Source organism: Drosophila biarmipes, chromosome 2L (assembly GCF_025231255.1).
Source record: "Drosophila biarmipes strain raj3 chromosome 2L, RU_DBia_V1.1, whole genome shotgun sequence".
Classification (NCBI taxonomy): domain Eukaryota; kingdom Metazoa; phylum Arthropoda; class Insecta; order Diptera; family Drosophilidae; genus Drosophila; species Drosophila biarmipes.
This window is the reverse complement of record NC_066612.1, coordinates 2,328,701-2,339,328: the sequence shown is the minus strand read 5'-3', so window position 1 is coordinate 2,339,328 and position 10,628 is coordinate 2,328,701. Positions and strand designations below refer to the sequence as shown.

General features: G+C 47.5%; 4 protein-coding genes across 5 annotated transcripts; 2 read left to right on the top strand and 2 right to left on the bottom strand.

Annotated features, from left to right (window-relative positions):
• Positions 1-5,534: 5,534 nt before the first annotated feature.
• On the bottom strand, positions 5,535-7,244 carry LOC108029271 (mRNA cap guanine-N7 methyltransferase). Of its 2 annotated transcripts, none has more exons than XR_001768429.3 (3): positions 5,924-7,219; positions 5,646-5,865; positions 5,535-5,561 (listed from the first exon to the last, which is right to left on the bottom strand). XR_001768429.3 is itself a non-coding variant. In XM_050885298.1 (3 exons), exons 2-3 carry the CDS (start codon positions 7,143-7,145, stop codon positions 5,783-5,785), a joined length of 1,305 nt encoding a protein of 434 aa, XP_050741255.1. In that variant the 5' UTR covers positions 7,146-7,170; positions 7,230-7,244; the 3' UTR covers positions 5,535-5,782. The 2 variants fall into 2 exon arrangements, 1 of the variants encoding a protein (XP_050741255.1); XM_050885298.1 differs by adding an exon at positions 7,230-7,244 and having other exon boundaries at positions 5,535-5,865; positions 5,924-7,170.
• A 283-nt stretch (positions 7,245-7,527) lies between these two features.
• On the top strand, positions 7,528-8,634 carry LOC108029286 (probable tRNA(His) guanylyltransferase). The gene is made up of 2 exons (XM_017101485.3): positions 7,528-7,793; positions 7,851-8,634. The coding sequence occupies exons 1-2, from the start codon at positions 7,568-7,570 to the stop codon at positions 8,564-8,566; spliced, it is 942 nt and encodes a 313-aa protein (XP_016956974.1). The 5' UTR covers positions 7,528-7,567; the 3' UTR covers positions 8,567-8,634.
• A 12-nt stretch (positions 8,635-8,646) lies between these two features.
• LOC108029287 (protein Dr1) lies at positions 8,647-9,432 on the bottom strand. Its single transcript, XM_017101486.3, has one exon. It carries the CDS (start codon positions 9,268-9,270, stop codon positions 8,719-8,721), a length of 552 nt encoding a protein of 183 aa, XP_016956975.1. The 5' UTR covers positions 9,271-9,432; the 3' UTR covers positions 8,647-8,718.
• Positions 9,433-9,534: 102 nt separating this feature from the next.
• LOC108029249 (ankyrin repeat domain-containing protein 49) lies at positions 9,535-10,487 on the top strand. Its single transcript, XM_017101443.3, has 2 exons — positions 9,535-9,842; positions 9,915-10,487. Exons 1-2 carry the CDS (start codon positions 9,707-9,709, stop codon positions 10,424-10,426), a joined length of 648 nt encoding a protein of 215 aa, XP_016956932.1. The 5' UTR covers positions 9,535-9,706; the 3' UTR covers positions 10,427-10,487.
• Positions 10,488-10,628: the final 141 nt, after the last annotated feature.

The following is a 10,628-nucleotide window of genomic DNA, read 5'->3' as shown; positions in this document are numbered from 1 at the left end:
GCCTGGCCCGCCGAGTCGAACATGCAAACACGCACGGGCCAAGGAAGCCCGGCAAGGTGAGGTCCTTGTCATTTAACTCACTTGTCGAGTTGACCTTTGTTTGGTTGCCAGCCCGGTTGTCGTGTACGAAACACCTAATGCCCAACCGCCACGCCTTGAGCTTGATCCCCTTAAATCTGCCCGTACCCCTCCCTCCGCCGAAAAAGAAACCCTGAAAAACCTCCCCCCGCCCACTCAGCTCTAAAAACAAACTTACCCCCAGGATGGCCGTGTGCATGTTAGATGAGCTTATCAAGGCTCGGGGCTTATTGAATATTTTCGAATCGATATGGCCGTCGCCACACCGTTAGTTGGCACCTTAATTGCCAACTGAATAAATCATTGGCAATTGTGCAATTAGTTTGACAACCTCAACTGTCCGCTCAAGTCGAAGGATTCTGCGGTCAGCAGTAGCCCGGGTATTTGCCTGGCCCAAAAGTATTCGAGCCAAGAGCTGGCAACCTACACCGTTCGCAGGTCGACTGGGGAAATCAATTACTCAAATATTTATATCTGCATGCGGAATGCGGGCTTGCTGAAATGCACTGTCTTGAAGGCTGCCAGGGAATAAATGGTAAACGAAGCTGTTGAACGGATTAAATAATTTCCAGATGCGTGAATACAAGGGCACGGGTTAGGGGCCGGGTTATGGGCTCTGTCGAAAGTGGTTATAATATTCATTTGTTGTTTGGCTTTGCAACTGATTCCGAAGTCAATTGGGTCGGAATGTGCTCTGATTAAGGCGAATCCTTCCAACAATAAGTTGGCAAACACAAGTCGCCAAATATGGGGAGTGAAAAGTGATGAAATTGATTGAACTGGCTTGTGAACAGCGATCAATAATGAAGGCTGTTACTTCAGTAAGGGAACTATCGAAAAAGCTTTTCATATCACTGAGTTAATCTTGTTCTATTTCCGAGAAATGTTTATAGCTTGGCTCGGGGAATGAGAATAGCAGGGTCGATATATGGCATTGTAGGAAATCGTTTTAGAAGTCTTCTGCAAGTTTTAGATCGAAATATAAATGTATACAAAAGATTTAAACTTTTTAAACATTCATATCGTTGTAAACGAAAAGTATACTGGATAATAAAATATTTTAGATATCCAAGAAGTAAATGACCTGCTTAAACCATTTACACAGACCATACGGATATGATATTTTATTTTTATGAATTGACATTATTCATATTTCGAAAGCCTGTTGTAAATCTTCCGGAAGAACTTTACGTTGAAATAAAACAAATAAATAACAGGCTCCCCCTTTTGTATCACGCACAAAGACTTGACATTTTATTTGAAAGGTGTATGCATAGAATATTTTTGCAAAACCCTGCCAAAGCCAGAAATAAATGTAATTACCGAGCCAACATTCGACCTTAGGCAGGGCGAAGGAGCAGGCCGACTGCCGTGCTGCACAAACGCAGCCAACCGAGGCAGGAGTGACTGCCACGGAGAATGTGGCAACACTCGGGCAGAGTTCAAGTTTCTCTTTGGCCAGGAAAGAACCACAAAAGATTACCAGGCGATGAGCTGCAGCTCATCATCTTCACATCCTTTCAATGGGCGCCGCTAAGTCCTTGGGCATACACGTGTATGGGCGGTATGCACAGATGTATGTGTGGAACGTTTCATTTTCTCCCTGCTTTTTTTCTGCATATTCTTTCTACTTTGGGCTCGTTTTACCTTCTTTTTTCGGTTTTTGTGTTAAATTGTTGCGTTAACCAAGCCAACCAGCTCCGGGGGCAATCCTTGTAAAAAGTTTAGCATAGCAGAAGGCGCACGCAGACATGCTCGCAGCCATTCACACAGAGCCACCAACACTGTCGCACGCCTGGCATGCGTTTTTCACATTGTTTCATGCGGTTGAATAAACACAAGCCGCACACGCACACGCACACACACAGCCGCGCCGTCAAAAGGCACGCACACAACTACGAACACACATGCATTTCATGATCTGCTGGGGAGAGGACGCAGAGAGGAGAGGGGAGAGAGAGAGAGCGACACAGACACTTATTCGCTCGCTTGCCTCGACAGGCTTACAAAACAAACATTGCGGCATGTTTTCTGTTTGTACACACTGCGTATACGTACTGCGGGGCCTTACATTTCCTACCTGCGTTTTGTCAGTGCCCAGCGGCACCAACACACTGACGCAGGTCCTTCCACACGAACACATTGCAGTCACGTATGCACATTACTCAACACAACGTGGCCAACCATCGCGCCACAGGCCTTAACCCTTTCGAGGCTTCCATATTTTATTAGCTCTTAAAGGGTTTAAAAAACGCAAAACTCTCCAAGAGACGTCAAAAAGTATGCTACGATCAGCAGCGGTTAAAGGATTTGGGTGGGAGCTATAAGAGAAATTTTGTAAAGCATACTTTTGAGCATGCGACCTCAAAATTAGTATACAGGTAACATTTTTCGTAGTCTTGGGATCCCTAGGGATCCACATTTTTATTCAACTGAAAAGTTGTAAAAAGACGTATTTATTAATAATAATATAATAATAATAATTGAAATTCTGTTTCCTACAAGGGGAAGTGATAATATAATGCCAAGAAATAATAAAAGAAAATCACTGTATGAGATAAGCTTTGTACTCGTACACTCGTAAATATGAAATGATGTGGATGAAGAAACACAGTCTTTGGCATTGAAGACCGATTTTTAACATGAAAAACGATTTCCACTACGTTGGAAAAACTTTGTAAGCATGGGAGCTATAAAAAGAGCGGAAATCGGTCCAGCTAGTTATAGTACGTCTTCAATCACCAAACAAGATGCGTTCTTCCCTGCTGACTGCTCTGGCTTTGGCTTTGCTGGTAGGAACTCATTATAAGTATACAAAATAATAAAGAAGTTACTTAATGCATTTTCTCTCAAAGGGCCTAGCCAGAGGATTGGCTACTGAGGCGGACAAGGAAAAGTCCGCGATTTTCTCGAAGGCGTTGAGGATGATCGACTTTCTTTGGCAGACACTTTAACAAGAAAAGCCTTGGATGTCGGTGAAAAAGTCATAAAAAAGTTGGCAAGCAATTCAAACTTTGGAAAATTCATAAACGACAATCTCGTTGGGTTGTCAATCGCCGATACCGAAACGAAGATAAAGTTTCTTTTGAATTTCCGTTGCAACTACAAGAAAATGATACTTTGTAATGGGCGCTACAGTGGCAATCCCGAATACCGGAGTGTCTACAACTGAGATAGCGAAATTCGATCAGCTAATGTCCCGAGATGCCTTCAAAATGCTCAACACCATGCGAGGGCTCCAGCCTCAACCAAAGCTGAGTTCAACGACGTCCTCAAAAGATATTTGGATCGTCAGGGAGTGGTAGCTCACTGCATGATGGATCGCTTTCTGAAGCTGGCCAAGTCCAAGTACGAGTGCACCTATGAAAGGATGCAACTCTGAAGAGCACTCCGCTTATCGCGGTTTTTTAAATAATATTCCAAATAAAGCTGTACCATTTGCAAATTACAACGAATTCTTTTCTTTGAACTCTACAAAAATCATCCACGAATGCAAATATCATTTAAAAAATTCAAATTAAAATTAATTTTCATAGTAATTAGTATTTTTCTGAAATACATAGCGCATGTTTTTCAAGGCAAAACTTGTAAATTTTGTTAATTTCAACTAATGAACGCCCAAAGCCACTTCGCTGACCCTCAAACTAACAATATCAAAAGATTAAACTAATTTCCCGAAATCCGATATCTTCTTTGAGGCCATCAAACTTATAATTTCATGAAAGTGGCAGGAAAGTTTAAAACGTTAATTTGCTGGCTGGCGGGGGTGGTATTCTGGTGTTCCCCAATGTTTGGGTTAAAAGTGAACTAATTTACATAGACCGCATGGTACAATGCGCAGGCGGCCGCATGGAGAAGGTAACAAAAAGATTCATTAGGGCCAATCAGTGCAAAGCGAGTCGTGGCGAAGGACATGCGGAGTGGCGAAGGACCTGGCCAAAAGCGGTGGGTTGACGCTCGGCTGGTTAGGGTGGTCGGGGCGGGAGGCGGCGGGGAGGTGGCTCAGGGCAAGCCGTGTGTGTAAACGTAAACAGCTCGGGCAGGGCAGCCCTGGCTCTGTTGTTTGCCATATAAATACGCACGCTCTACTTTAAACAAAGGCGGAGGGGAGACGGAGGAGGGCCACCCATCCCGGATCCCAGCTCCCAGCTCCCACCTCCCAGAACCCGTCCACAGCGTACACGTGCCTGGCCGCCGCCTGCCCGCCTTGTTTGTGCATCAGTATGTGCAAAACAAATTTAAACTTTACACACAAAGTTGATTTTTATGAGCAAAACTTTAAATAATGAAATTATCTGACAAGAAGTTGGCAAGAGTGGCCGAGAGAAGGCCAAGGAGTGGGCCCCGAGTCCCGGCCGCCGAGCCCCGAGCCCCGAGCGATAATGAAAGGAAGAGCTAACTGATTGGGCCAATATAAAGTTTGCAAAACGCTTCGAAACCAATCAATGGCGTAATTTATGCCGTTATTTGCTCCAGTGCCACCCCCTCCCCAGCCAGGGAACCGAACCAGGCCGCACCACCCATACTTTCGGCCCGTTATCAAATATTTATTTACACTTCAGCTACAATAATTCATTGATGCATCGGGCGCCTGGCACGACACGCTCCTCCTCGCCGCCTTCGACTCTCTGGGGTCGCTCCGGAGCACAACTGAACAGGTTGGGTCGTGCCTGCCAGCGACCCGGCAACGTAAACGTCAGGACTAACCTTTGCCCGATGTCCTTCAAAGGCGCCGTCGCTGTGAAAGCAACAGCTGTGCGCTCTCTCAGCCCGGAGCTTCGTTCCCCGAAGCTCCTTGCCACCTGGCTTCCAGTTTCGAACTCGGCCAAAGCCTTCTTATCAAAGCTTTCGACGAGGGCGCACCGAAAGGCCGCCCCAACGAGGGTCACTTAAAGGGTTACTTTAAACCCTAGATTTTTTATTTATAATAAAAAACGATCATGGCCTGCATATTTCGTTTATATTTGTGTGTTTAACATCAGCAATTTATTTAAGGTTTTAAAAAAGAATTTGTAACCGATTTTGAAAGTCTATTAAGCTATTTTAAGTCGATGTCCTAGTATTCACTAAAACACATTAATGTTCGAAATAAAAAATAGTGTTTTAATTGTCAAAGTACAATTTATTAAATGCCCCTAGTTAAATTAGATTTTGAATACCAGATTAGTTACTTTATTTTAACAAACTATATCTTAAGGCTTCTTGAAAAATGTGTTTTTTCAAAGCGTTTTGAAATTCATATCTGTTTTTCCAATCCTGCATTTGCATTAAGAAAATATTTAAAATATTTTACAACTGCTCTCTAACTACGGTTCACAGACGACACAACAAACTAGGCAAAACGAAAGATGTAGTGAATTAAGATATTTTCTAAGAATAAACTTGGATTATTAGACGTATTCGTAGGTTTTTTGAATATAAAAACTTCTTGTCAAGTTCCTTCAATAAATCCAGTGTTGATCTTGTTATTTGTTATATTTAAGCTAAAATGAACAATCAAGTTTTTGGATGTTGTAAAATTGAATAGTAAATATAAATTGAATCCTATGAACACAAAACGAACGTACCTTACAAATTCCACTTACGAGCTAAACTTTTCAGCCAGCAATAATCTGTTCATGCTTTCGAGTATAATATAGATTTTAAAAATGTTGGGCCACGCGTACAGAAAAATAACCTATGATGCTCAAGTTTTTGGCAATATTCAGTCGTCGAATTCAAACAAAGGTTTGCCATTGGTGTCCCACGTGTTTTTGCATTTCTTGAAGGCACAAACCAGATAAAGAGCTGGAAATGAGTATACATTTAGGTTTGGATGTTCAGAAAAGCGTTATGGACTGCTTACTTGCTGCTTCCCATTCCGACTTGGAGAGGGTGCCCAGAGGCCTTCCGCGCTGTGCTCCCTGGAAGTTCTTCACGTGCGCGAACTGCTCATCATTTTCACAGCGCTGTGCCTGCACCGTCTCCAGACCGGACATGCGCTGCAGGAGATGCCGACCATGGGGCAGGCTCTCCTTGTAGTAGTCCGCGAATGTGGACTTCCTGATCAGCTGCAGGCCGTACTTCCTGCCCAGCTTTACAAGCGTGGGGAAGTGCACCAGGAACTCGGGGCAGTCTACGACGCCCTCCAGGTGAAACTGATACTTAGCCCCGAAGAAGGGCAGCGGATCCGTTTCGCAGTCAAACTCGATGCTGTAGACATCGTTGCCGAAGCGAGTGGCATCCGGGCCAGCTGCCCTTAGCCTCCGCACGATCTCGTAGGCATCCGGCATGGTGGCTATGAAGAAGCCACCCGGCTTCAGACACTCGGCTGCATTGCGCATCATGCAATCCGCCTGCGCCATGGACTCGAAGCAATAGTGAAAGGCAAACTGGCAGGACACGAGATTCAGCTGCAGCGAGGGGTCCTTGTAGCGCTCCCTCAGGCGCACCAACGTGGAATCGCAGGCAAAGAACTCGGCGGTGAACTTATTGGCGAACTTGGACTTCTCGGCGCGCTGCAGGATGTCCTGGTACCGCCGCTGGCACTGCTCCACGGACACCTCTGCGATGTCCGTGCAGATGAGGTGCGAGATGGCCGCCTTCTCCCACTTGAGCAGGTCGCCGCCCTTGCCGCAGCACATGTCCAGCACCCGCAGAGCATCGCCCATGCGCTTCTGGTCCTTGATCTGCGACATGTACTCGTTGATCAGCTGGCTCTTGATCCAGTTGTTGAAGTTGCGCATGAAGAAGATCTTCGACTTCTGGCGGTCCTTGCGGCCGGCCTCCTTCAGCTCGTTGTAGTGGTGGGCCACCACATGTGTGTTCGCCGCTCCTCCGGCAGCCTCCGCCTCCGGCTGCTCCTGCTCATCCGGCTCACTTCCATCGCCACTGGCTCCTCCTTCACCTTTCCCGCCCGGCTCCTCGTAGAACTCCCGGGCCCGCTTGGCGGCAGGTGGTCCATCTTCTTGCAGGGATGTGATCTCCGCCGGGCCCTCGCCCTCCTCCTCGTCGTCCGACAGACTGACTGCCTTGTGCGCCCTCGCGAACTGCTCATCCGCCGCACTTTGTTCGTAATTCACGCTCATAGTTTCCAAATTTCCACTTTATTTTCTGTTGAGCGAGGTGATGGGAAAAAATCAAAATATCTGAGTAAAAATAAATATTTATACCGTGATGTTTTCACCGCGAACGTAAGTGCCAGAAACGTAACGTTGTAACGTAAGAGGTCACCGTGATTTGGCGGGAAAATGGATGCGGAAAAAGGTGACTTCGGAAAGACCAAATTGTGCGCTTTTCCATGTAGATTAATTACAGAAGTCGATACTAAGCATTTGCTAAAACTTTTGGTTTTTATACAGTTTTTTATGTAATAACTGTTGAAAGCTGTTAAATGTTCCCATCACATCTACAAAAATCACTTCGCTGTGACGCGTTAGTTAACAGTGCTGTTAATTAATAACAGCGAACAGCTGTTGACAAACTCATGGGTTTAAAAAAAAACTTTTAAATGCGGTTTCTTCGAACTTTTATCAAATTCGGTAATTTATTGAATCGTGCCCTTGTCCAGGAGGTCCCCCAACGCAGCATGGCCTGCAGCAGATTCGAGTACGTCAAATCCTTCGAGCAGGACGACAGCATATTGCCCAATGTGTGGATAGTCATACGGATCGACGGCAAAAAGTTCCACAAGTTCTCCAAGGCGCACGACTTCGAGAAGCCCAACGATGAGAATGGTACCTTATTTTTCCATAATTCCTGCACATATTGATTCTGTAAATCCCCTCCCACAGCCCTCAATGTGATGAACGCGGCCGCCACGACTGTGATGCAGGAGTTCCGGGATATTGTCCTGGCTTACGGCCAGAGTGACGAGTACTCCTTTGTGTTCCGCAAGGAGACGACTGCCTTCAAGCGACGATCCGCCAAACTGCTGACCTACGTCACCAGCCTGTTCTCCACCAGCTACGTGATGCAGTGGTCCAAGTGGATGAACATTCCCCTGGCCTACGCGCCCTGTTTCGACGGCCGGGTGGTCCTGTATCCCTCGGAGCAGAACCTCAGGGACTATCTCAGCTGGCGGCAAGCGGATGTGCATGTCAACAACCTCTACAACACCGCCTTTTGGAAACTGGTCTTGGAGAGGGGTCTGACGAACCAGCAGGCGGAGGAGAAGCTGCGAGGCACCTTCTCGGCGGACAAGAACGAGCTGCTCTTCCAGGAGTTTGGCATAAACTACAACACCCTGCCGGCCATGTACAGAAAGGGCACGATCCTGCTCAGGAAGCGAGTCACTGTGGGTGACAAGAGCAGGCAGGCGGTGGTGCCGCTGCACGAGGATCTGATTTCCTCGCAGTTCTGGAAGGAGCACACGGAGATCTTGGGCAAATACGTGCCGGGCACCTTTAACGCCCCACAGGGACTGCCCAGACTGGTGGAGTTGCAGCTGAATGCCAAGCGAGTGGACAATGAGGCGGAGGAGCCGCAGAATCTGGCCGGGATAAGCTGATAGTGGAACTTACGGCAATATATTATATGATTAAAACGGACTGCCTTGGGAGAAAGCCAAGATCGAGACTTAATGATGGCTGACAGTTGAACTTATGGCATATATTTTAAGATTAAAACTACACTAAGCTCATAGAAAGACACACGCTTCTACTAGTAGTCGTCGTCGTCCTCGTCCTCGTCGTCCTCACTTGGTTTGCTCGCCACGGAGCCGTCGGCCTGCGGCGGTCGCTGCACCATGGCCGCCGCCTGCATGCTCATCCACTGCTGCTGCTCCTCGCGCGCCTGCTCCTCGCGTGCCTTGGCGAACAGCTCCTGTTGCTGGCGCAGCAGCTCCTCCTCGGGAATGCCCAGGTTCTCCAGGCGCGTGCTCTGCCGCCTTCGCTTGGCGGCCACCTCCTTGCAGTCGTGCAGGACGGCCTCCGCCTCCTGCTTGTAGTCGTGGAAGCCCAGCCGCTCCAGCGCCTCCAGGACGTGCTCCGCGTTGATCGTCTTCTTGTTGCGCAGGTTGCACACCTCGTTGGCCTCCGAGCTGATCAGGTGGATGAACTCGGAGCAGCAGTTCAGGATGAGTTCGCGACTCTCGTTGGCCACCCGCACCGTGGGCACCAGCTCCTTGATGATCTTGTTGATGCTGGCCCGCGGCAGGGTCAGCTCGTCGTCCTCGGCGCTGGGCGGCAGCAGCTCCTCCTGCGGATTCGACATGGCTTCGAGGGTTTTGGAGAACGTAAACAAAGTTGGAAGCAGTTGTTTTCCTCGCGACTCGCGATGTTTTCCAAATGTAGTGCAGTATGTGTGGGTGGTAGAGTGACCTTTCACTGCCAACACAAAAATGCCTAGTCAACAAAAGTTTTTTTTGTTTTAAAGATGGCTATATTCACCAAATTTAAATGATCAACTTAACATAGATGCGAAAAGTACCTTTTAAACAATTTATGAATTTGAAGGTTTTAAAAAATTTTGTTGAAAAATATGTATAAATGTTACTATTTTCCTGAACTGGGCTGTATACCTACGGTATATTTAGTACTTTTCATATGAGCGAAAGTATTTTTTTAGCGGTCCAGAAAAGGTCACTCTAGGAAAAGAAAACAAACCAATCCTAAAATTCTAAGCCAAATTATTGAATTATAGCCTCGTAATGGGGGACTACGACTCAGATGACGAGAAGTCCCAAGTGGAGAAGCTGCGCCACGCCAAAGTACCCCGCGGGATGTTCGTGAGCGGCTGGGACGACGATGCCGACGAGCTGATCGAGGAGGACAAGGACCCGCAATGTGAGTGATTCCCCCGTGGGATGGTAACATATGCGTATGTTCCTGGATGATGTGTGCTTTGCCCCCACTTAGCCAGCATTGAGCGCATGATCCTGTGGGCGGTCAATGAGAACCGGATCAACGAGGTGCGCGAGATCCTGAGCCTGGATGCGGACACCGTGAACGCCAGGGACAACGATGGGTACACCCCACTCCATCGGGCAGCCTACAACAACTTCGTGGACATGGCCAAGTTGCTGCTGCAATACAGGGCCGATCCCAATGCCCGCACGGAGCTGGGCTGGACACCGCTGCACTCCGCCTGCAAGTGGAACAACGCGGACTGTGCCCATCTACTGCTGCAATTCGGCGCCGATGTAAATGCCGAATCGGAGGGCAAGCAGACGCCGCTCCACATCACGGCCACCGTTTCCAACTGCCGGAACACGGCCACAGTGCTGCTGCTGGACCGCAACATACTGCCTCGCAAGGAGAACAACTCCGAGGAAGTGGCCTCTGTGATCGCCCGGCGCACCGGCATGAGCTTCCCCATCTTCGAGTCCGACCACGAGGCCTACGACTGCGAAACGGGACTGATAGATTAACTGCCAAACAGCCTGTTCTTACTTATAGAATATCTAATATATATGTTTATTTCATTAATAACCCCGATTACTTTTTGTGGAATCGGTAAGCCTCTTCTGTTTATTGTATCGTTACTAGCATTGAAACCTGCCAGTCTGCTACTACTGAATTTATTAATCTTCTGCCCCGTGCATAAGTACAAGCGGCTATAAACTCACTCAC

Bases quoted from the DNA above. Each gene is read 5' to 3' on its own strand.
- LOC108029271 (XM_050885298.1), bottom strand. From the start codon at position 7,145: ATGAGCGTGAATTACGAACAAAGTGCGGCGGATGAGCAGTTCGCGAGG. The intron at 5,866-5,923 runs GTAAGCAGTCCA...ACTCATTTCCAG, and splicing joins GTCGGAATGGGAAGCAGCAA to CTCTTTATCTGGTTTGTGCC.
- LOC108029286 (XM_017101485.3), top strand. From the start codon at position 7,568: ATGCGGTTTCTTCGAACTTTTATCAAATTCGGTAATTTATTGAATCGT. The intron at 7,794-7,850 runs GTACCTTATTTT...CCCCTCCCACAG, and splicing joins GAAGCCCAACGATGAGAATG to CCCTCAATGTGATGAACGCG.
- LOC108029287 (XM_017101486.3), bottom strand. From the start codon at position 9,270: ATGTCGAATCCGCAGGAGGAGCTGCTGCCGCCCAGCGCCGAGGACGAC.
- LOC108029249 (XM_017101443.3), top strand. From the start codon at position 9,707: ATGGGGGACTACGACTCAGATGACGAGAAGTCCCAAGTGGAGAAGCTG. The intron at 9,843-9,914 runs GTGAGTGATTCC...GCCCCCACTTAG, and splicing joins GGAGGACAAGGACCCGCAAT to CCAGCATTGAGCGCATGATC.